Here is a 23,906-nt window from a genome sequence, read left to right as displayed (position 1 = left end):
GAGAGAATGCATACCCAATGGGGTCTGAAAAATGTATGCCTATTATAGCCTTTATTGAAAACACATTCTGTCCCTCAAAAGTAAGAGGGCTCTTTGTGTGGTTTTAAAGGTTAATGATATTCATATGACTTGTGTCCCACCACATTTAAACTTTTAAAAACTGGATTAGATATCAAATGGAGGAGACTTGCGAGGCTTGGATTTAGAATCAGCGGATTATACCATTTGAGGATTGGATCATTGATCTGATTAAGAAGATCATTCACCAATGCAATTATGAAACTTATTTGAAATAGAAAAAACTCCAATTAGAAGTTATTCAACTGTGATGGTTGTGATGACAGACATTTAAAGTTTTTCTTCTATAGGGCATGATATCTAATTCTAAAAAGAAACATTGCAATACCATTGCCAACCATTGTCACTTTTTATGGGTGTTGCCTGGAAATTCCTCAGAGACACACATCACAATACACAAACATTTAATGCAATCCTCAAGAATGTGCTCTATCAGTTGAGAAATAGTGGAGGGTTCACAAAAAGAGCTAATCTGACATTGTCCAAAAGAGCGTGACAAAACAGAAGATCGAGGTGCACCATCAGGACAGACTGGCCGACTGGTTCTTTGTCATGGGTGACAGTTCTATGTATAACAATTTTCATACGTATTTCTGGTTCTTGGTACATCAGAGAGTTATTTATTACTGTGGAGGTTCTAAAAAAACATCCTTGCTGAGAGAGGGTCTTACTGTTAAACAGGCATTGGACATTCTTAGAAAAAAAAATCTTAGGAGTCCTTTATGGCACCTTTGAGGTTCAACACAGTCATTTATGAAACTTTATGAAAGAGGTGTGTTTCTGAACCTTTTTGCTTTTTTGCCTCTCATACCAAGCAACGCATTTGTTGGGATGTTACATGAACATGAGCACAGATGTAATACAGTTAGAATCAACATCATATGTACATTGGTTAGTGAGATATAAAGGAAATTCACCATTACCCACAATTCCCTAGCAACAGCAGCAAGGTGGCACTCATTCACTCACCTTTGAGGTATCTTGTCATTTGTTTTACTTTGAGATATGCTGTGATATGTGAAAATAAATATCTACATTTATATATATTTTAAATAAAACAACAAAAAGGTTCCTTAGATTATAAATTAAAACCATTTAAGCAAGGGTTCCTTATATCAAAGCATAGAAGCCCCTTTTTCGACATAGAACCCTGTCAAAAAGAACCTTGTGAGGGTTCTTTAATTTGTCCCTCTGGGGAACCCTTTTGTTGCTACATAGAACCTGGTCACGAAGAACCATTTAAGGATTTATAGATTTGTCCCTGTTGATGCTTCATAGAATCCTTGCATGAATGACCCTTTAGGGGTTCCAGGTAGAACCATTTGTAGAGGGTCCTACACAGACCCCTCTAATGAAGAACCCTCTACAAGGGGTTCTAGGTAGTCGTTTTGTAGATGGTTCTGTACATAGAACCATTATAAAAGGGTTCTACAAAGCGCCAAAAAGGGTTCCCCTACATGGACAAATAAAAAATCCTTTTTTGGTATCACTTGTTTTTCTAAGAGTGTACAAGTCATGTCATATTTGACTGCAAACATTTTTGCTGCATCGATTAAGAGCTTCTTCTAATTCAAGCAGATATGTGTGAGTGAGAAAGAGGAATTCCAATGATGAACCAGGTGTTCTTAGAGCGGTGCCATCTGGCAGCAGAATTAGCAGCTTATGAGCCAGGTGCCACTGTACAAGGGAGGAATCTAGATGAGTGCCTCTGTGATAATTTCATCTTGTCTCTGAGCATGACTCTGCACTATTGCATAATGAGAATAGTCATAGATAGAACATTTTGAAATTGAACATTTTGAGCTCTGTGTCATTCCACATGTCTTAAGTCTTCACTGGCTCAAGTAATGTTTGGATGTCTGTGATAACTGATCATGCAGATATACTACTTTAAGATGATATTAGTTGTGTTTTGTTCATATAGCAACTGTCCATCCAAATCACTGTCAAAACAAATGCAGAGCTTTTTACAGTTATCCGTAAAATAGTTTTGAACCAAAACTGTAACAATAAGGCTTAACTGCAAATGACCAAATATCCTCAGCAGTTTAGAAACTTTCATGCATGCATGGAACATGAGATTAGAGAGCACATTAGTAGTATTTACTACAATACAAAAGCACAGAACAATCAATCATAAACAATCATTTTGAATATTCTTGAAGAGCTCTGCTGCCATCAACTGGTACATTGTGTGCTGTTACATCCCCTTTCCCTTTTTTTTTTCTTCTTTTTTTCTCCTAGCACCAGGGGAGCCCCCCCTCCCAAATTTCGTTGTTTGGTACCTGTACTATATCAATGACAATAAATAAAGACCATTCATTCATCCATTCATTCATTCATTCATTCATCCACCACAATATTACAGTTTTGCAGTACAGACCCATGAATGATTTGTGTTCAGTCCTTGTGGTCTTACAATGAATATTAAGACAACTTCACCCCCCCCCCCCCCCCCCAGTCACTCATCAACTGCCTTAAGCGTCTTTATTTTATTTTTATTTTTACTTAGATCCCGCTTCTGACTCCATGTTTCAGTATGACTTTTATTAAACTGCGGTTCCTCCCGCGCACGCCCACATACAACATCCGGGTCTTACATGCAACATTATCAGGTCACCCCTAGGTGTCCCTGTAACACAGAAAAAAATTCAGACAATATATCATATTTATGAAATCTTAATAAACAAATACAGTAGCCTACAGACTCTAAAAGAAAAATGGGCCCCATCAACAGGACTCAGTCCCTTGGTCAGCAGCAGGAAGACCCGTGGTCATCATCTTATATACAGTGCATTGCTCATAGATGGCTATCATGTTATACAGTACATACCAGGGTTTTTCCTGGGTCCGAATGAGGGCTTGGTGGGTGATTTTGTGCGCGCATAGTGCGCCCATATTTTTTTTGAGGGACCCCCAATTGTTGTATTTGTATTGTAAATTGTAATTATTAATTATTATTATTATTATTATTATTAATGTACCTGGTTATGTTACAGTAGAGAAACAAAAAACAGTTACCAAAACTGAGTAGCTAAGATTGGCAAAAGATTGGCGTGGTGCAACCGAAATTAGTAAACAACTAGTTTGAAACTAACTAGTAACAACTAGGGGTTTAGTAACTACTAAATGCCTGCATTTAGTAATGACTTAGGCCATATTGGTGCAACCCAGTCCAGTAGGCTACCAGATACGATGTTGTAATGTATGCACATATTTTGCTACCACGGTTGCCAGACGGAATTGACAATGTCCAGCCCAACCGGTCTAAAAGCTGCCGAATCCACCCGTCCAGTGTGACCAAAAGTAGCCCAATCTGGTGTGGCGGGTGGCGCCAATAGGAAAAGGGGAGGTGCCCAAAGGAAAGCACTTAGGGCTCACCTTAGGGGGAACGCCAGAGCGCAGCCGTGTGATCAGGTCGGAGGTAAGGTAGTTGCACACCTTACTCCATGCTGACAGGCAGAGATCAAGAGGTAGGCCGCAGCCTATGGCTATTTTCTGTGCGTAGCGTTTTATATTATTTCTTTGATTGTATGTAATATTGATGGTGTGATGTATTACAGGTCACCTACTTCCCTGCTGGGTTGAAGGCGGCTGGTAGTCGCTGGTAGGACGCTGCCATCGACGTACCAGGTATTTTAATGTATTCGTCATGTAAATTGAATCATTATGTATTTTAATATGTCGGTAATAGTGTTTTAAGATTGTTCATTTGTGTTTCCTCCAGAGCATCAGTGCGGCCAGCTGCTCTTGCCGTGAGACGGCAAGTGTGCCGGTAGCGGGGCGGACTAGTTTTTCTTTTTGTTTGTTTGTTTGTTTGTTTGTTTATTTGTTATTTAAATCCGCTTTTCCCCCACCATTGCCACTTCACCGGGTTAATCCCAGTTCGACCATCAGGGCAGGTTTGAGTGTGCTATATTTATAGATGATTGCAGTGAACAACCCTTTTCTACAGTGTGTAGCCTATGGTGTGCAGTGAACAACCCTTTTCTACAGTGTGTAGCCTATGGTGTGCAGTGAATATAACACCTGCCCTGGTAACAATAACTGAGGTTCTTTGGAGAGAGGTCAATGTGGGCCTGGATTGTGAACTAATGTAATAAAACTATTTTCTATTTAAAGTACATTCTCAACTGTCATTCTTATGCTAGGGACCTATATGGTGGGTGTAACACTGGCAACACTGCTTGCTACGTTCTTGCAGCTCGCGTGAACACAGGTTCTTCCATCAGCGCTCGCCTGCCGCTTCGATTGCAGACTCAAGTTAACGCGCGTGCAGAAAGATGCCACGAAACTCATGTCCGGTAGCTTTCTTTCAAGGAATTTCAAAAATAAAAGTCCCATAAAACAATTGTTATTTCTCACCGTGAGAAATAGAGATGTGGCGTGAGAGCGTGAGAACTGGTTGAAATGCGTGAGTCTCACGGCGATTGCGTGAGACTTGGCAGCTCTGTGTTTGTTATCGCATAACCAGTCGTTCAGAATGCTCTCAGTATTTCCCCTACAGTTGCCTTGGGGTGGGCGGGCCAGACCTCCACACACAGCTTCGTGCCGCGCTGGAGAATGGTTTTGTTTTTGTTTTGTTTTGTTTTGACCGAGAGAGTTTTTGCAGGGTGAAAGCTCTGCAGAAGAAAGTAAGCAAGTTGAAACGTTAGCAAATATAATTACTGTGTTCTGACAGAGAAAGTTGGTTCAAATTAGTCGTTATTATTGTGACTAGAAAGTGTCTGATTATAGTTTCATGATGTGAATAATAGTGTCAAAGAACTAGCAAGCTAGCTAGCGTGCTCAGAGGTGATTAGATGAGCTAGTCTGCTGCACACATGCCAGCTAAAGAGCTAACTGGATGCACTTTATTATTTTACTTAAAGTAGATATACAATCTTTCTTATTCTGCTAGAATTGGGCTTTATGGTAATACCATAATGGTATATTTACAGTACATGGACAGTGGATTGAAGCATTGGAACAAACCCCCACTCATTGGAAATGTCTGTTTTTTGTAGTTGGACATACGATTTTCTTACAGGTGAGAGAGTAAGTAAAGACAGTATCTGACTGCATTGCCCACAGGAACCCAATATTCAATTAGAATGATGTTATAAACAAATCATGATACAGGTGATGGTACTCCTGCTGGGCATTGTTGCCTGACGCACCTCCAACAGTGCCTTTAGAACAGGTGTGCTGTGACACCTCACTGAACACCTATGTGGGCCTAACTGGGTCATCAGCTGGGGACCACCAGTCATTGACGTTTCGCTCCTTTAACCCCAGTACATCTCCTGGTGGCGGAGCGATGGCAGGGATCTCTCCCTGCCACCCCCTGCTGATGCCCTAGGTGTTGTTCGCCCCCCAACCCTTATGCTTCCTTCTTAGCCACAGCCAGAAGCTGCCTTTCTCCGCCTCCTCAGCCAACTCTTTCATGACTTTCCGATGCCTTGCTCCTGTGCATCCTATGTCACGGAGTAGGCGAGCAGCTGAGGAACCTACGAAGCCCCTACACCCCACTTCCACAGGGCACGTAACAGCTTTCCAGCCAGCCTCCCTGCACTCCGCCGCCAGATCTGCATACTTGGCTCGCTTCCGCTCGTTGGCTGCCTCCAAACCACCCTCCCAAGGGACAGTGAGTTCGACCAGACTGTCTTGCAAGCCTCTGACCACATGACCAGGTCTGGTCGGAGCGATGTTTCCACGATCTCCCTGGGGAACTGGAGCTGTCTCCCCAGGTCGACCCTCATGGTCCACTCACTACCCGGTGCGAGGAGTCTTGCTGTATCTCTCTGACGGGAGGGTTTGACTCTCTCTCCAGCCCTTGCAAACTGGATGGGATGTCTGTCTGGAGCGGAAGGTCTGCTGTTTGCCTCCTGTCTGCATGACTCTGCCACCTCTGCCAGCTTTTTCAGCACCAGGTCGTGTCGCCATGTGTAGCGGCCTTGGGACAGCGCTGTCTTGCAGCCTGTCAGGATGTGCTGGAGGCTCGCATTGATGGTGTTGCAAAGAGGGCAGGTCTCTTCGGCAGAAAACCATTGGTGGAGGTTTCGGGGACAAGGCAAGGTGTCATATGTTGCTCTGATCAGGAAGCTGAGCCTAGCTTGGGGGATCTTCCACAGGTCAGACCATGACATGGGCCTGTTTGTGAGACCTTCCCATGACGTCCAGCGTCCTTGCTGGCCCTGGGACACCGCCTTTATGTTAAGGCGTTCCTGCTCAGTTCTTGCCACTTCTGCCACCACCATGGCTCTTCGATCTTCTTTGGAAGCCTTTGACCAGAACAAGGGAGTCTCGCCCCTTCCAAGGCCTGCTCTACCCTCCTGGACTCTGCCGACCACCTCGCGGTGCTTCAGCTGGCCGATTGCCAAATCAACCTCCTCTTGATTTGATATGAATTCAATGTATACCTCTTATTAAATTATAAATACTCTGGTTGTTATATTTGCCTTTTGGTTGACAGCAAAAGAGGTAGAGAGGAGGATAGAGAGGGAGAGAATGAGAGAGAGCAGGATGGTGTCGGCACACCAGAGAGACAGCAAGAACCAGGTGAGAAAGTGGACATGTAGTCAAGACCACATAAGTAGCCTTGAGAACCGATGGTGCCGTTAACTTAAGGGGCAGGAGCCTATCTCCTGTTTCTGTAGCGTGAGGCAGCTTGATGTACAAGTACAGTCCATGCCACCCCCCCCCCCAAGGCAGCAAACACCGTTGTAGATGCATACTGTATGCATAAGTGAGTGTGGTGGTGCTTATGGGGTGTCGCTACGGGACAGGTGTCGCTCTGACTGGGAGGGCAAAATCACAGTATACCCACTAGAAAAAACTAGACTACACCACTGTGTATCATTCATAACTGTACATAGGCTACACATATCATAATATCTTATCACTATTGCATGGAACTTGGGTAAACCCGCTGTGAAAAAAAAAAAACTCAGCTCCAACAAATCTGAAGGGATTGGGAGACATACTGTACAGTTTATCATTTTCATAACTGTCTGTACATATACATATCTTATGTATCACTATTGCTATATATAGCCTATATATAAACACATTATGTTACAAATATCAGTCTTATCCACTGTATCTAATTCAGCACTGAAGCCTGAAGGTTGAGCACAGTGTGTGCCCCCTTGCTACCTCTGCTGATATAAAAGAGAATGGCAGCCTTGGAGAAAAAGATGGCAGCCGAATCCCAAGGCAAATACACAGGCACACACAGAAATACTGCAAAATCGCTAACTCGATTTTGAAAATGTAAAGATTCTGGGTGGTAGAACGCACATATCTAGGAAAAGTCATGAAAGGAGGGTCCTGACATTTGATCAAGTGCAAAGGTAGACTTTTCTTTGTACTCACTGGTGCCCGATGACACCTCACGGCTTTCCTAGTGTTAAAGAAATAAAAAACTGGATGACTAACCTACTAACCTACTACTAACCTACTCAAACTCAACGGCAAGAAAACAGAGCTCATGGTTGTGGCACCCCCGGCACTGCTCGAGAAGGTTGGAGATCTCGTCCTCCAGGTGGATGGCTGCTCCATCTCCCCATCCTCTGAAGTCCGCAACCTGGGTGTCATTCTGGATTCCACTCTCTCGTTCCAATCACATATCAAATCCATCACTAAATCCACCTTCTTCCACCTCAAGAACATCTCCAGACTCTGGAGATCAGACCCTGTCAGACCCTCTCTCTGCGACACTCATCCATGCCTTCATTTTCTCCCGCCTGGACTATTGTAATGTCAAATACAGTAAAGTCAAATTCATACTCTGTTGTTACACTTATATCTCATCCCAAACAAAGCATACAGTCATGGACAACAATATTGGCACCCCTGCACTAAGGGGTGCTAAGCCCCATCCTCTACAACCTCTACACCTACGACTTCACCCCCGTCCACCCCAGCAACTCCATCGTAAAGTTTGCAGACGACACCACCGTGGTGGGCTGCATCTCGGGGGGGGGGACGAGGCGGCGTACAGGGATGAGGTAGAGCAGCTGAGCAAGCTGTGCAAGGTTAACAACCTGCTGCTGAACCAGTCAAAGACCCAGGAAATCATCGTGGACTTCAGGAGGAAAAAATCTGAGGTCCAGCCCCTGCTCATCGACGGAGAGAGCGTGGAGAGAGTCTCAACCCTCCGATTCCTGGGGGTGCACATACAGGATGACCTGTCCTGGAAGAACAACACAGCAGCCACCATCAAGAAGGCACAACAGCGGCTCTACTTCCTGAGAGTCCTCAGGAAGGAACACATCAAGCAGGAGATAATGGTGGCCTTCTACCACGGCGCAGTGGAGAGCATCCTCACCTACTGCATCTGCAACTGGTTCTCCAGCTGCACAACCGCAGAGAGAAATGCGCTACAGAGAGTCGTGAGAACAGCCCAGAAGATCACCGGCGCCCCCCTCCCCTCTCTGGAAGAGCTGTACAACACACGCTGCCTCAGGAAGGCCTCCAAGATCTCCAGAGACCCAACCCACCCTGGGTACGAACACTTTGCCCGGCTGCCCTCGAAAAGGCGGTACAGGACCATGGCCGCAAGGACAAACAGACTGAAGCTCAGCTTCTACCCCAGGGCCATCCAGGCCCTGAACACAGCAAAGACCTAGGTTCTGGGCCCTGGACAGTCTGGACGGATTGATGGCAGCTGCTGGATTGAAAAAATCAGGTGTAGTGCTGAGGCACAAATGTGTACATTTCAAGCCTGCAAACTGCGACACTTTAAATGAATGTGCAATAACACTATGTGCAATATGACAACCCTAGTCGTTTTATCTGTACAGTATAGTATAGTGGATAGTGTACATAGCCTTTATTTATGTAAACTAGCTCCTTTCCCTTCTTGTTTTTTTAGTTGTTTTTTTTCTCTTTCCTAGCACCAGGGGAGCCACCCCTCCCAAATGTCGTTGTTTGGTACCTGTACTATAGCAATGACAATAAAGACCATTCATTCATTCATTCACCCAGAAAATTGTTGCAATTACAAATGCTTTGGTATTCACATGTCTATTTATTTTGTTTGCATTGGAACTACACAAAAAAGCAGAGGAAAAAAGCCAAAACATTCCACACAGAACTCCAAAAATGAACTGGACAAATTATTATTCAAAATTGGAAGAAATAATTGTATTTCAAGCATGTAATGCTCCTTTAATTTGTATTTAAACTCATCTGTGGCAAGTCAGCGGTGCTGGCAATATGGAAATCACACTTGGAACCAGTTAAAATGGAACCTTTGTGTTGTGTGTCTGTGTGTACCACACTGAGCATGGAGGAAAGAAAGAAGAGCAAAGAATTGTCTTGAGGATTTAGAACCACATTTTGTGGAAAAGCATGGACAATCTCAAGGCTACAAGGCCATCTCCAGAGATCTTAATAGTCCTGTCTCCACTGTGCGCAATGTCATCAAGAAGTTTACAGCCCATGGCACTGTCGCTAACCTCCCTGGACGTGGACGGAAGGGAACAATTGATGAAAGATTTCAACGAAGGATTGTTGATTGTTGAATGGTGGATAGAAAACCTTGATCAACTTCCAAACAAATTTAAACTGACTTGCAGACGTAGGCTACCACAGTGTCAGCTCGCACTATCTGTCGCCATCTGAATGAAATGGGACATTATCGTAGGAGAACCAGGAGGACCTCACTGCTGACACAGACATAAAAAAGCCAGACTGGAGTTTGCCAAAACTTACCTGGGTAAGCCAAAATCATTTTGGGATAATGAGACCACAATAGAGCTTTTTGGTAAAACACATCATTCTACTGTTTACAGAAAACGAAATGAGGCCTTTGAAGAAGGATGAGTCCAGATCGAAATCCCATAGAACACCTGTGGCGTGATCTCAAAACAGCAGTTGGGAGAAGACACCCTTCGAATGTGAGAGACCTGAAGCAGTTAGCAAAAGAAGAGTGGACCAAAATTCCAATAGAGAGGTGTAATAAACTCATTCATGGTTACAGGAATCGATTGATTTCAGTTCTTTTTTCCAAAGGGTGTGCTACCAAATATTAAGTTATTCAATAATTATTATTTTAATAATTCAATAATTATTATTAGCCAATAATTTCCAGTCCATTTTGGGAGTTCTGTGTGGAATCATATCAGATTTGGCCTTTTTTTCTCTGCTTTTTTGTGTTGTTCCAATGCAAACAAAAGAAATAAACATGTGAATACCAAAGCATTTGTAATTGGAAGACAAACAATTCTGGGAGAAGTGGTGCATTATCTGACAGAAGTGAAATATCTGACAGAAGTGAAATAAGTAATATTTTTGTCCATGACTGTATAGCCCATAGTTACATGCAGTCTCATATTAAGCAACTAAGCTATGACTCATATACCAATTTGCTAATGCAAATGTTGTTTACTGTAAATGCTAACATTATGTTGGGATAGGCCTACATATAATCCATTGAATTCAAGAGAATGCTTTGATGAGCAAGATCAATGATGTATAAGATAAATGATGTACGTAAAGTAGGCTACTGTATGCAATGTAGAACGGCAAACAAAAACTAAAATCTATCTTTGATTACACTTGGATGTAAAACATTGATTCAAACATATTCTGGTATCCAATAAGAGGAATTCGATCAAGTATTTGACCAAAACAACTCGACAACCATTTCATCCCATACAAGTGAATTGTTAAAACCAGAACCATGGACAGTTCCCATGACAAATGCTGTATCACTGCCTCGTGTGGTACATTCTGGAACTCACCAGCACCAACTCGATTACGTCAAGTTGAGTCATTCGAAAGGAGGAGCTTAAGCAGTGACACGACTAAAACTGTCAAAAAGAGCTCGCTAGCCTCTCTCTCTCAAGTGCAGTGCTGAACCTCAAAGGAAGAAGATTAAAGGAAAACATCGTTCGATAAAGCTGCCGGGTTCTAATACCATTCTGGGTAAGTACGAAGAGTGGTCTTCTTTAGCATTCAACTTTAAGTGCTGCGGTTAGTTTGACCAGCCTAGACAGGAAGGGTGTCTCCTCCATGCTCACATCTTGGGTTCAGATAGCATCAAGCTAATAGCTATATTGAACAACAATCTCGTTTACAATCCTGGATAACATACTAGCTAACAGATATTGGTTAAATTAGTCATATAACCAGCTGAATCTTTTTTATTCTCTCTCTATCTAGCTAAATAGCTAGCTGCACATTCGTAAATGTTCGCCTGCTTGCTGGAAGTAGCAAGTTAGCAGAGCTTGTTTTTGTTGCCAGATCAGTAGCATTACATCATGGACTGACAGTACAGTCAAGGGACTACAGCCAGTTAACGAATTAGCTGGCTGTCTGTGCCTCAAGTTCTCTTGAAGCATCTCGTTTGCTATTTTGCTAGCAGCTACTTCCAATTTGACAACACGTTAGCCTCGTAAGGCATGACTGAGCATTTGCTAGGCCTATCTGGCTACATAGCTGTTGTGAACACTGCCACTGCTGACTGGGCTATTAGCTTTGCGCATGTTCTTAAGCCAGTTGCATAACCCAGAGAGCATGACGCTAGAGTAGGAATGGGAAGCGTGTCAACCAACATGACGAGGTCCAGATTGCTGTAAGGTGTGTTATATATTAGGCTATTCATTGTTTTCTTTTTTTGGGTGAAAAACAAGGTTGTTGACCATTGATCACCAATAGTGCCATGGAGTTTCCAGATCTTGGAGAGCATTGTTCTGAAAGTTCCTGCAAGCGCTTGGGTGAGTGGTTTCTAATGTTTCCCATAGAAGCAGACCTAAGGCCTTTAAGACAATGTAATCACACAGACCGCTCTGTGTTTCACTCTCATATCTATTCTATTATGGCTTTAATGCACATACTTATGGTTAAAGGCTGAAGTCCTCATGCTGAATTAGCAGTTGGCATGATTATGAGCGATAACAGAATGTCGGACGAATGTAGGACTAGGACAGACATAGCATTCCAACTTTTTCTTGGAATTAACACATTTGCATATGTCTTATATCTGACAGATTTTCTACCAATGAGATGTGACGCCTGTGAGGGGATTTTCTGTAAAGACCACATAGCCTATACACATCACAAATGCATGTCATCTTACAAGAAGGTATGTTTTTAAAAAAATGTAGAGGCACCTCTGCTATATATTTCAATTGTATGTAAGCCTAGTGAAATATGCCTTTGCTCAAGATAATGTAAACATAGTAGGAAGGGAGAAAGCTCAACTGGTATTGTGGACTGTATATTGTGTCTTTTGACCAAAGCAGAGATTTAGAGGTTAAATTGCCTGAGTGACGAGGCCCTCTGTGTAATTGTGTCCAGGATGTCCAAGTCCCTGTTTGCCCTTTGTGCAATACCCCAATCCCCATCAAGAGAGGAGAAATGCCAGACATCAAAGTTGGGGAGCACATTGATCGGGACTGCAAGTCGGACCCTGCTCAGAGAAAGAGAAAGGTATGGTAGGATTCTCTAAAGGAGCATTTATGAAAATCGCTAATGTAACCAAAACAACAGGCACCGCAGTAACATCACCATCTTGTTTTGTAGATATTTACAAATAAATGTTCCAAAGGAGGTTGCAAGCAGAAAGAAATGATCCGGGTGACGTGTGACCAGTGCCACCTGAATTTTTGTCTTAAACACCGACATCAGCTAGACCATGACTGTAAGACCAATGGACAACCAGTCTCCAGTTCTGGGTAAATGTTCCATTCTCTGCCCTACCCCTTCAGATGATGCTGTTATGGGTGTTGCGGTGTCAGTTTCCACTGTATAAGGATGACTAAGCTTTTCTTTTGTCTTTCAGACATGCAGCTCTAATGCGGGCCCAAGGAGCTTCCTCTAGTTGCAGTTCAGCCAGTAGAGGAAGCTCTATGTCTGTTCCAAATGGTGTGAAGGGAGGTGCTAGGACACAGAACAGTGGGTGAGTAGGATGATCTCTAAGATATACCTAGAACGTAGGATGATCTCTAAGATATACCTTCATCAGAGCCAAGCGAAGCAGTTTTACTGTAGCCTCTAAGTACACCATATTTTGAAGCTAATATACAGTATCAAGGACAGGAAAAGATGTGAGGGGGTTGCTTCCTAATATGCTACGAGCGGGGTGAAGCCTTTTTTTTTCACTTGTTAAACAAGCAATTCTTCTGACGGGAAAATAACATAGTGGGTAGTGTGAGTGAAAAGCATGAAAGATGAGATGGAGAAAAGTGGACATTTTGTCTTTTTGGCTGTTTGTCCCGATTCCCCAGGATAAGACAGGACATCTTCTGGCATTGTTGGAATCGGGACAAATAGCCAAAATGTGAGGGTGATCAGATTGATATACTGACAAATATATGCAATGATCTGAGCTGTTTATACAGTAGGCCTTGTATCATTTACCTGAGACCCAATCATTTCATGCTTTTCACTTTTAACCACTGTTATTATCCTGTCAAAAGTCACCAGTATCGTTGGATACGGGCAGTAAAACAGTGAAAATATAATTTGTTTTTACTCTTGCCATTGCACATGGCATGTAAACATTTTTGATTGAAATTAGAACTTTCATGAATCAATCATGTGAAATACATTGTGCCAGAACAGAAAGTTAATGACACAAACTGCGACATTGTCACACTGGGGGCCCAATTCTAAACTTCTGCCAACTGTACATACCTGACTGTACCAGTCTCAATTTTTCCCACCTCCCTACTTGTACTGTTTTTATAATCCCTGCATTGAAGAACATCAGTACAGGTGTAACTGAGACTGATGAAGCTGTGTTATCTACTTCAACATGAGCCCACTAGTTCTCAGCAGTTTATGTCTTTAACCATTAGTGTTAAACAGAATAGGATAGATCTTTGTTTTTCCCCCCGCTATTACAGTTATTGGCTGAAACGGCTAACCTATCACAACCACGATTGCATGAGAGAAATAATGGATGAAATCGATTGATGTAACACATGAAACTAATGTCAAATTTGCTCTTTCACAGTCTTGCTCTTGAGTGTTGGGGTATACAGTGCCTTGCAAAAGTATTCACCCCCCTTGGCATTTTTCGTGTTTTGTTGCCTCACAACCTGGAATTAAAATGGATTTTTTTTTTGAAAGTTTGCATCATTTAATTTACAGAATATGCCTACAACTTTGAAGATGTGATTTTTTTAAAATTGTGCAAACAACAACAAATAGGACAAAATAACAGAAAACGTCAATGTGCATAACTATTCACCCCCTTAAAGTCAGTACTTTGTAGAGCCACCTTTTGCGGCAATCACAGCTGCAAGTCGCTTTTGATAAGTCTCTATGAGCTTGCCACATCTTTCCACTGGGATTTTTGCCCATTCCTCAAGGGAAAACTGCTCCAGCTCCTTCAAGTTTGATGGTTTGTGCGTGTGAACAGCAATCTTCAAGTCTGACCACAGATTCTCAATTGGATTGAGGTCTGGGCTTTGACTAGGCCAGGGGTCGGCAACCCAAAATGTTGAAAGAGCCATATTGGACCAAAAAAAACAAAAACTAATCTGTCTGGAGCCGCAAAAAAATTAAAGCCTTATATAAGCCTTATAATGAAGGCAACACATGCTGTAAGTGTCTATATTAGCTATATTAGCCTACTATCAAAAAAATGACTAGGTAGGCTACAAATACATAATGAGCATTCATGATTAAATGTTTATTTTCGCTGCAGCGCACCCTGGAGAGAATGACGCACCACGTGACTACTCTGCTGTACGACGGTGCTTTAAGTTTAACTTCCATTAAAATATTAATGTATTATGTTTCGTTGCATTGATGAAATTATAGAATTACAATAAAGAAATCACATTTTTGATGTGATTTTTATTTTGAGGATTCGAAAAAACAACAACAAAATGGAACGTGCATAATAGGCCTCCTGTCATCTCAGACCTCCCCATGGAATAAAATGCAGTCCTCTTCAACCCTCAATAATACAATACGAATACAACATATAAGTCGAATACAATACAATCCTCTTCTCTTTTCCCCCTTATCTGGGCAAACAGTGCAATAAAACGCAGCCTGCAGTTAAAACGCAGCCTGCAATTATAAACAATAAAACAGCAGCCTTTTGAAAAGGTAAAGTATATTACATTTAAATAATACAGTTTAAGTTCGATTTCTGTGCATTATCCTCTTCTCTTTAGTTTTCTGCCAATGCCAAGTAAGTCAGTGCTAGAACTGAAGTGAAGTGAACTGAAGTTAGAACTACTAGTCAAGGGTAAAACACAGCAGCATCCTCTTCTCTTTTGACACGCACAATACAACGCAGCCATCCTCGGACCTGAGCAACAAAACACAATAATATCCCTATGTGTCATTCCAAATATATACTGATACAAATCTGAAATCACTTTATAAAAACAGCCACTTTGTTACTAAATATGTGCCTATGACAGGATTGTGTTCTTACCCGTTTAATGTGACTTCTGTTTTCGGACATCACTGGACAGCTTCTCAACATCGGGCATGTAAGATGTAACTTTAATCTTCACGCAGGACTGCAAGCTCTCATCTGTGAAGCGGGTGCGGTATTTGGATTTGATGTAGTTCATGTTTGAGAATATCTGCTCGCACAGGTATGTTGATCCAAATATGGATAATACTCCAAATGCATATTTCTTCATGTTCCTATAACTGTCAGGAAGAGCATTCCATGTTTCAAACACAAGTTTCTCGGGTGTTGGGAGGCTTTCAATTTCGCTCCATTTGTGGCTTTGGGCAAGCTGGGCTTTCTGGCGAGTGACGTCTTCAAGCTCGGCTGTCAGACTTTTGAACTTGGACACCCATAAATCTTTGTCAGCTATATCGGCCATTTCCATTTCAAGGTCAGCTTGATTTACTCCTGGGAATGTGTTCAATAAGGACGGGTAAATCTCCAGGGGTGTGACAGGGAAAGATAGTGACATTTTTTCCTTTCGGAACTCGCTAAATCTGCTCCCAAATGCAGTTTGCATATCAACGATAGCACCTTGTAAATAATCACCGTTGAGTGTGTGATCGTGATGGGCTTCTTTGAACTCTCTCAGGGAGGGGAAGTGAGAGAGCGTGCCTCGCTGTACATCTCTGGCGAATACAGTCAGCTTGCGCTCGAATGACAAAACAGCTTCCAGCATTTGCAGTGCAGTGTTTCCCCGCCCCTGGAGACTTTTATTCAGCATGTTTAGGTGACTTGTCATATCCACCATAAAGTGCAGTTTTTCCAGCCACTCGGTATCTTCCAGTTGCGGGTAGTTCAGGTCTTTGCTTTTCAGGAATGTTTTCACGTGTTCTAAACAAGCAACAAAGCGACGCAAAACCTCACCCCTGGACAGCCATCGGACTTTGTTGTGTAGCAGGAGATTGGAATATTCGCTGTCAACTTCATCTAGCAATGCACGGAACTGACGGTGGTTTAATGCTTTTGCAATTATCTTATTCACCATCTCGATGACAAGTTTCATCACCTCCATACACTCCGGCGGGAATGTTTGTGCAAGATGCAGTGAAATGCAAGCAGATTTCGACCCAACGCTTTCTGTAGTAAAGTCACAAACCCCTTTTGTGATCCTCTCATACTGGGCGCCCCATCTGTAGCCACTGAAATCAGGTGGTTGGTGTTTATTCCATTGTCATTTAAACACTTCAGCACAGCCTCACATATGTCCTCCCCCCGTGTTTGGCCTTTCAGTGGTATTAATTCGATCATTTCTTCTTGCGGCCCATCAGAGTTCACATACCTGCATAACAGCGCTTGTCTGTTCAATATCGATCACATCACACGACTCATCACAGGCAATTGAGTATGCTGGAGCTGAATTAATGTTCCTTGATTTGCTGATTGGTGATGTTGCCTGCCATTTGAATGGCCCTTTCCTTCACTGTCTTTGCGGAGAGAGGCATGTCTTTAATTTTCTGTATTATCTCGGTTTTGTTTTTGAAGTCTGAAAAGGTGCTCTGCTATTTTAATGAATGAATCCTTCATGTAGTCACCATCTGTGAATGGTTTTCCACGCTTTATTATCTCCCGGGTTGCAACAAAACTAGCAGCAGTAGTGGAGTTTGGAGATGCAATCCACTTCTTAAATCGATCTTTGCGCTCTTCTAATTTCTCCAGAAGTAATGCAATCGCACTTTTTCTCTGACTCCCAACTGGGTACTCGGCTGCAAATGTAGCATGCCTTCCCTGGAAATGTCTTTCCAAATTACTTTTTTTGTTATTTGACAACTTCTCATTACAGAGTAAACATGCAGGCAATCCTTCCGCATTGGCAATGAAAGCAAATTATTCGGTCCAAGAACTGTTGAATCCTCTGTTCTCCTCAGCGATCTTTCTCTTTTTCCCTTTGGGATCCATGGCCCATCACACACCCGCCGGTTTGTTCGCAACAGCCACCTGCCTGGCACCGTGACTACGGTGGCCTGTACACAATAACAATAGCACCACAGCTATGACGCAAATCTTCGTTGACAGAAATTTTGAAATGTAATATTTATTCTGCACATTTTTACAGCATTGGAAAACGTTAAGAATGTTTGTGTCATGTTTGTCCTCCTACAGAAACCATATAATAATAATAATAATAATAATAATACTTTTTCATACATTTTGGAAAAAGCTCCAGGAAGCCACTAGGGCGGCGCTAAAGAGCTTGTTTGGAGAGTTCCTTGGTCTTCATGGCAGTGTTTGCTTGGTGGTGCCTCTTGCTTAGGTGTTGCAGCCTCTGGGGCCTTTCAGAAAAGGTGTGTATATACTGACAGATCATGTGACACTTAGATTGCATACAAGTGGACTTCATTTCACTAATTATGTGACTTCTGAAGGTAATTGGTTGCACCAGAACTTTTTAGGGGCTTCATAACAAAGGGGGTGAATACATATGCACATGCCAATTTTCTGTTCTTTATTTTTTTTAATTCTTTTTTTATATATATATTTCTCATTTCAAAACTAAGACTATTTTGTGCAGATTCATCAAATAAAATTCTGATTAAAAAAACATTTAAATTACAGGTTGTAATGTAACAAAATAGGTAAAAAGCCAAGGGGGGTGAATACTTTTGCAAGGCACTGTATGCTTCTCTGGAGTGATTTAGGTCTAGTTGTTTGCATAAACCCTTTTGCTCTCCATTCCCTCTCAGCAATGCACAAAGGATCCATACTCCAGTTCCACCCATGATGCCCCATGCAGCACAGATTGTGATTCCCCCATCGGCATCATTCCAGGCTGGGCTGGTATGCAAACACTGTTACTGTATGCCACTGTAAACTATAATACAGTCAATAAACCTCTTGGGAGCCTTGAGGTTCTGATGATAAGAAAAGCATGAACTTGTATTGTAATGTGTATTTGGCTGTCATGATTGCAGACAGAGGAGCAGGCCTTGCAGAGAGCTCTGGAGATGTCCTTGGTCGAGTCAGCTAGCAGTGTCCAGCCAACTCTCAGGTAGATCCTCACTAAGTCCCATAATCTAATCTACATACATTAGAGGCATAATCACATCAACTGTCTCCAAACCCAGTATTTAAAAAAAATAATAATAATAACAAAAACATTATTTGGATTTAACAGGAAACTTTAAACTCAATATTAATGTGTGTCACATCCAACCCTTTGTATAGCCCACCTTACCCCTGACTTAATTGAGGTATAGGGTTCAATTCAGAGTTTCTTCATCATTCATGTATTGCTCCTCAGAACTGTGAGTGTTATGTACTTCTCTCTTGAGTGTGCCTCTTGCATGCTCTCTGCTCCGGGTTGTAAAAATGCACACTCTCATTAAAGAAGTGTTTGTGTCTCAGCCCTCAGGAACAGGAGGATCTGGCCCTGGCTCAGGCCCTCGCTGCTAGTGAAGAAGAGTATCAACGGCAACAGCATAGACCACAGGTATCCAGAAAATATAGCTGTCAGTAGCATGCTAACAGGACCAGGCCTAGGTACATTGCTTCTATGGTATTCCTGCTACTGCCCTAATAGGTCCATTTATGAATGGGCTGAAATGAATGCTAAACCTTTAAGCATTTGTTATTGTGTATTTTAATGGTGGGGGGGGGGTCAGACATTAATTGTCTCTTATCAAGCTTATAAAATCTTTTCTGTCATAGGTGAGGGAGTCTAAACTGTCTTCCTGTAGCCTATCTTGAACATCCACCCTGTCGGAGGCCAAGCTGCCATCAGTTATCAACTAGCCACTGTCCATCTCTGAAACACTCTGATGTCCAGCAGCAGAGCATCGCTGATATTAACAAATGAACACTCTGGAAATCCCAACGAAGCATCACTGATTTCTCTGTACTCAGCACACTTTTCTCTCCAACACGGTTTCTTCCATTTATACCGATGATTCTCTCTGTACATATTTTATATGTTGATCATGAAAACAAATCCTCAACATAAATGTTATAAAATAAATTATTTTAAAGACTTCTTTTTGAGGTACTTTCTTTGTCAGAGAAATGTATGATAGATAAACAGTACTGAAGGATGTATGAGGAAACTTGATTTATGATCACTAAACTGGTAGGTCATGAATGACTTATCAATCACTATGATAATTCAAAATGGACTGTAGAAGGGTAAATAAGGAATGGAGGGGGAGAAATGAATAAGTTGTTAAACTTATTGAAAGCTGGGAACTAAATAAAATAAGGTATTACAGGACAATCTATGAACGGTATGAATAATATAGGTGAGGGTAGCAGGGTTAGGGGTAGGGGAGGCTGTATGCATGGGAGAACAGGTAGGTTTTGAGGTGGGATTTAAAAATGGAGACTGAGGGTGAGTCTCTGAGTGGTTGGGGGAGAGAGTTCCAGAGGCGGGGTGCAGCTCGTGAAAAGGCATGGCCTTTGAGTTTTGAGGGTGGGACAGTGGATGAGGATCGGAGGGTACGGGTAGGCAGCTGAGTTTTGGACCATCTGAAGTCTATGGAGGGAGCGGGAGGTGATGCCGGTGAGTAGGGAGTTGCAGTAGTCAAGGTGGGAGATGAAGGTGTGGATGAGGGTTTCAGCAGTGGGGTGGGAGAGGCAGTGTTTAATTTTGGCAATGTTTCAGAGGTGGAAGTAGGAGGTCTTGACGATGGAGCTGACGTGGGGGTCAAATGAAAGGGTGGGGTCCAGGATGAAGCCAAGGTTGTGAGCCAGTGGGGGAGGGGGTGATGGTAGTGTCCTTAATGATGAGTGTGATGGGTCCGGTTTTATTGAGTGTGGATTTGGTGCCGATGAGGATGACTTATGTCTTGTCACTGTTGAGTTTGAGGAAGTTGTGGGTTAGCCAGGTTTTTATTGCAGATATGCAGTTTTCAAATGAGGGGTGGGTTCTGGGTGGATTTTGTGCTGATGTAAATCTGGGTGTCGTCAGCGTAACAGTGGAAGTCCAGGTGGAATTGCCGGATGATGTGACCGAGCAGGAGTATGTAGCAGAGGAAGAGCAGGGGGCCGAGGACTGAGCCTTGGTGGACCCCCTGTTCGACAGAGGAGGAGGTGAGGTAAGAGGTGAGCCAGTCCAGTGCGGTGCCCTCAACACCCAGTTGGCCTCTCAGAGGCCGACCCAGTGGTCCCGGGGGGAGGCCTCCCAGAGGGAGACACCTAACCTATGGGGGGAGGCCTCCCAGAGGGAGACACCTAACCTATGGGGGGAGACCTAGTAGGGGTAGGGTTAGTTGGTCTAGGGTTATGCTCATACTTTGGGTTAATAGAGGGGAGTTTGGACGTAGTTGGTCTAGGGTTATGCTTATACTTTGGGTTAATAGAGGGGAGTTTGGACGTAGTTGGTCTAGGGTTATGCTCATACTTTGGGTTAATAGAGGGGAGTTTGGACGTAGTTGGTCTAGCCTATGCATAGCCTCTATGTGTCGGTATTTTGTGAGGTAGGAGGTGAGCCAGTCCAGGGCGGTGCCCTCAACACCCAGTTGGCGCAGCCTTTGAAGGAGGATGGAGTGGGACACTGTGTCGAAGGCTGCGCTCAGGTCAAGTAGAACTAGGATGTTGAGGGCACCTGAGTCTGCGGAGGTGAGAAGATCGTTGATAACTTTGACCAGGGCTGTTTCAGTGCTGTGATGTGGGCGGAAGCCAGATTGAAGGGGTTCATATAGTTTGTTGGATTGGAGGTGGGAGTGAAGTTGGGCAGCGACAGCGCGCTCTAGGGTTTTGGAAAAGAATGGTAGGTTGGAGATGGGGCGGTAGTTGGAGAGGTTGGCTGGGTCAAGAGTGGGCTTTTTGAGAATGGGGGTGACAGCGGCAAGTCTGTAGCTTGAGGGAACGTGGCCTTGGGATAGTGACTGATTGAAGAGGGCAGTGAGGTGGGGGATGAGGGCAGGGAGGCAGGCCTTGGTCAGGGTGGTAGGGAGGGGGTCGAGGGAGCAGGTGGTTGTTTTGGAGGCGGTGATGATAGTAGTAATGAGGGAGGAGTCAACAGGGGAGAAAGTAGTGAGAGGAGTAGGGGGAGGGTAATCAGGAGGGGGGAAGATGACAGCAGGGGGGGCGGGGGTGGTGGAGTTGGAGATGGAGGCCGTCAGTGAGCTGTTGATGTGGGAGATCTTGCTGTTGAAGGCGTGGAGAAAGGAGTTGCAGAGATCATGGGAGGAAGTGTCGTGGGCAATTCCTTCAATATCTTATTTATCTTTACTCAATTACTGACTAGTAAATTATCATAGAAACCAGAGCTGTTGATTGTTCAAGTTAGACTGCATTTATTGCAAAGTACAATAATACACAGCCGAAATCTGTTTGCAAAAAGAAGTCCCTCCTGTTCACCAAACCCTCCTTATCTCTCCACCAGTAACTCCCCACATTGCTGATTTCCATATATGGTTCTGAGTCAATTGGATGTAAGTCCCTATCTTTCTTATCACCTGTTGACATCCTGTTTTACAATGCCCTTCTACCCCCACCCGTGCCTACTAAAAAACCCTGACACTGCTGTTCCCCTACATGGTCCTAAATTGCTATCTTCCCTCGCAGCTGCATTACCACCTATTGGCTATTGGCTAAAAGGCTGTTACTAATCTCCTATTTTGGTCATTTCTGTGTCCTTGTAGCCCCCCTCTCTCACCATCTGCTCCAGTCCATCCTATGGTTCCCTAAGGCCCTACCATAAATATGTTATAGCCCCTGTTTTCCACAACATCCTGGAACCACAGTTTTAAGCAGCACAAATACCTTAATTTCTATAACCATGTCCATATTTCAAAGCACACAAATCTACGTAAGAAGTTGTGTTGTCCGGGGGCTGGAGTAGTGTCTTGACAGTGGAGAAGAGGGTGCGGGGGTTTCGATTGGTGGTGTTGATGAGGTTGGAGTAGTAGGCAGATTTGGCAGCTTGGAGTGCGTCACGGTAGGAGGAGATATGGTGCTTGTAGGCTTCGGCATGGACAGTGAGGTGGGTTTTATTGTGGAGTCTTTCTAGTTGGCGGCCGGTCTGTTTCATGGTGCGTAGTTCAGGGGTGTACCAGGTGGAGGAGGTGGTGAAGGAGACAGTGATGGTTTTCAAGGGGGCCAGTGAGTCAAGGGAGTCCGAGAGAATGGAGTTGAGCATGGTGGCATAGTCTTCCGGGTTGGTGGGAGTGGAGTCAGTGGGGAGGGCAGAAGATATGGACTGAGATAGAGTGAGTGGGTTGACAGATTTTATGTTACGGAAAGAGATGGTGCGTTTGATGGGGTGGCGCGGTAGGGGCAGGGGGGCAGAGAAGAGGATGCAGTGGTGGTCAGAGAGTGGAAATGGAAGAGGGTGGGGGTTGGATATGGGTAGGGAGGCAGAGCAGACAAGGTCGAGTGTGTGGCCTTTTACATGGGTGGGGAAGTTGATGTGCTGGGTGAGGTGGAAACAATCAAGGAGAGAGAGGAAGTCAGAGGTGAGGTTGGAGTTGGGTTTGTCGACATGGATATTAAAGTCACCGGTGAGTAAGAGACGGGTAGAAAGGGAAGAGGCGATGGTGAGGAGTTCAGAGAGATCAGAAAGAAAAGAGGGGTGTGTCCAAAGAGTTTGAGTCCTAAAAACGTTTAGTAAAAGTTCGTGAATTTATTCGTTTTATTAAAAAACAAAGATGACTTACAGCTCGAAGTGGCGGTGAGGTCTGGAAAAATATTGACAAGGTCTTTAAAAAGTCTTAGAAAGGTATTGAAATGAACCTCAAGATTCCTGTATATACCCTGTCATGTAATCTCATTATTTGATCGCTACAGATTTATCATGGTCATTTAAAACGAAGATAGCCAAAGGCTGGATTGTTTCTTAAAAAGCCAGACATCTTGTTTTTATGACATCACGGGATGCTGGATCCTTCCTTTTCCACAAGGTGTCTCTCTTCGATAATGCATGGAAATGTGCTGCTACTCAGGTCTCCACCACTAGACATTCAAACTGCATACAGCAGAGGTCAGCAACATTCTTTAGATAAATCAGTATCAGCAGCTTGCAATTTGATTTATTAAATTAAATTAAATTAAATTATTAGTGTTCCTACCACTACCCATTCACACACACATCCACACACCAATGGCGGCAAGCTACAATGCAAGGTGCCGCTTCAGCTTTGTAACTATTTCTTTGCTTTTTACTCTGTGTTTACTTTATACTTTATACTACTTACCTTTGCTCTTGATATGTTTGCTGCTTTATTTCCTGCCCATGTTCATCACTATATTTTCCTTACTAAAAGCACATTTCCCCCTTTAAACTTTACTCTGGTTCATATCACTTAACATACTCTATAAATATATTGAAAACATATACCTTCCATGTCTGATTAACAATGCACCTTGGCACTACAATGAGTTTCCATGTTGAAGCATTTCCAGATTTAAAAAAAACAGGCCTTTGAAATGTGATCATTTTGGCTAAAAGCTAAGGCTAATGCTAATATAGCACTTTAAAACT

At 43.2% G+C, this 23,906-nt stretch overlaps 1 protein-coding gene across 1 annotated transcript; it reads left to right on the top strand.

Annotated features, from left to right (window-relative positions):
* The first annotated feature begins 10,866 nt into the window (after positions 1-10,866).
* On the top strand, positions 10,867-19,417 carry zfand2a (zinc finger, AN1-type domain 2A). The gene is made up of 10 exons (XM_080524937.1): positions 10,867-10,992; positions 11,700-11,783; positions 12,057-12,151; positions 12,367-12,498; positions 12,592-12,743; positions 12,851-12,967; positions 18,175-18,268; positions 18,403-18,479; positions 18,836-18,920; positions 19,139-19,417. Exons 2-10 carry the CDS (start codon positions 11,729-11,731, stop codon positions 19,175-19,177), a joined length of 846 nt encoding a protein of 281 aa, XP_080381063.1. The 5' UTR covers positions 10,867-10,992; positions 11,700-11,728; the 3' UTR covers positions 19,178-19,417.
* The last annotated feature ends 4,489 nt before the right edge of the window (positions 19,418-23,906 follow it).

This window comes from Nansenia antarctica (assembly GCF_963989245.1).
Source record: "Nansenia antarctica genome assembly, chromosome: 2".
Classification (NCBI taxonomy): domain Eukaryota; kingdom Metazoa; phylum Chordata; class Actinopteri; order Argentiniformes; family Microstomatidae; genus Nansenia; species Nansenia antarctica.
Note: the sequence above shows the minus strand (reverse complement) of the source record. Positions and strands in the feature narration are given on the sequence as shown.